This window comes from Trichinella spiralis, assembly GCF_000181795.1.
Source record: "Trichinella spiralis strain ISS 195 chromosome Unknown Scfld3317, whole genome shotgun sequence".
Classification (NCBI taxonomy): Eukaryota; Metazoa; Nematoda; class Enoplea; order Trichinellida; family Trichinellidae; genus Trichinella; species Trichinella spiralis.
Genome location: NW_003530256.1, coordinates 1 through 943, shown reverse-complemented (window position 1 = coordinate 943; position 943 = coordinate 1). Strand labels below are relative to the sequence as shown.

At 55.0% G+C, this 943-nt stretch overlaps 1 protein-coding gene across 1 annotated transcript; it reads left to right on the top strand.

Annotated features, from left to right (window-relative positions):
- Positions 1-49: 49 nt before the first annotated feature.
- On the top strand, positions 50-876 carry Tsp_12814 (conserved hypothetical protein; the record flags this gene model as incomplete). The annotated part of the gene is made up of 1 exon (XM_003367994.1): positions 50-876. A coding segment is annotated over one exon (827 nt), but the record flags the coding sequence as incomplete, so codon positions are not given.
- Positions 877-943: the final 67 nt, after the last annotated feature.

Below are 943 nucleotides of genomic sequence, written 5' to 3'. Positions count from 1 at the left end.
GAACATTTTAACCATGAGCACGGCTGGAGTCGTTTTCCAGGTGATTAAGGCTTAGCTTACGGTGCCCACGGGCGGAAGCGTTTGGTCAACTGCTGGTGGACACCGGAGCTGAGCGATCTCTGGTGCGACAAGACGTCGCAGACGAGCTCAAATTGGCAGGTGAAATTCACCCAATTTCTTTCTGCGGTGTTGGTGGCTCGAGAATCAGCTGCCAAACACCCAGGGTTGGTTCGCCTTTGGCTCAGCCCTGTCAGCGGAGAACACGCTGGGGAAAGGTACGAACTGGAAGCGATGACAGCCCCGGTACTCTGCGAAGATCTTTGGCAGACACCAGTGTCTCCAGAGGATTGGCCTCATCTCCAGAATCTGAACCTGACGAGGGAGGTCGGAGAACTGACACCAGTCCATGTCATCATCGGATTGGACAGCTATTTCCGCTTCCTTGGAAGGCAGGTGATCCGTGGTGGAGATGGTGACCCGGTAGCCGTGGAGACCCGGTTCGGATGGATAATCTGCGGTCCGGCGGCATTATCAAGGGAACGGGAATACAGAGTCCACTGTATCAGAACGGATGACAGTCTGAATGCAGCCCTCCGGAAGTTCTGGGAGTTGGAAGCAATTGGCATCCTCCCCCCGGAGACTGAGTCCGGTCAGACTGAGATGGAGCGGCGATTCAAAGAATCCCTATCCTTTGACGGAAACCGGTACTCAGTGGGACTGCTGTGGAAACCTGGCATGGCCAACTTGCCGAATAACTACGCCACGGCAATTCGGCGATACCGATCCCTGGAAAAACGGCTGAGCAGAGATTCCGGACTTGACGAAGACTACACAACTGTCATGCAGTCGTACTTTGACAACGGATGGGCTGAATGATCGCCGGGCATCATAGACGCCTGGGATTAACGTGGCTCCTGCCTCACATGCTGTGTACCAGCAAGGC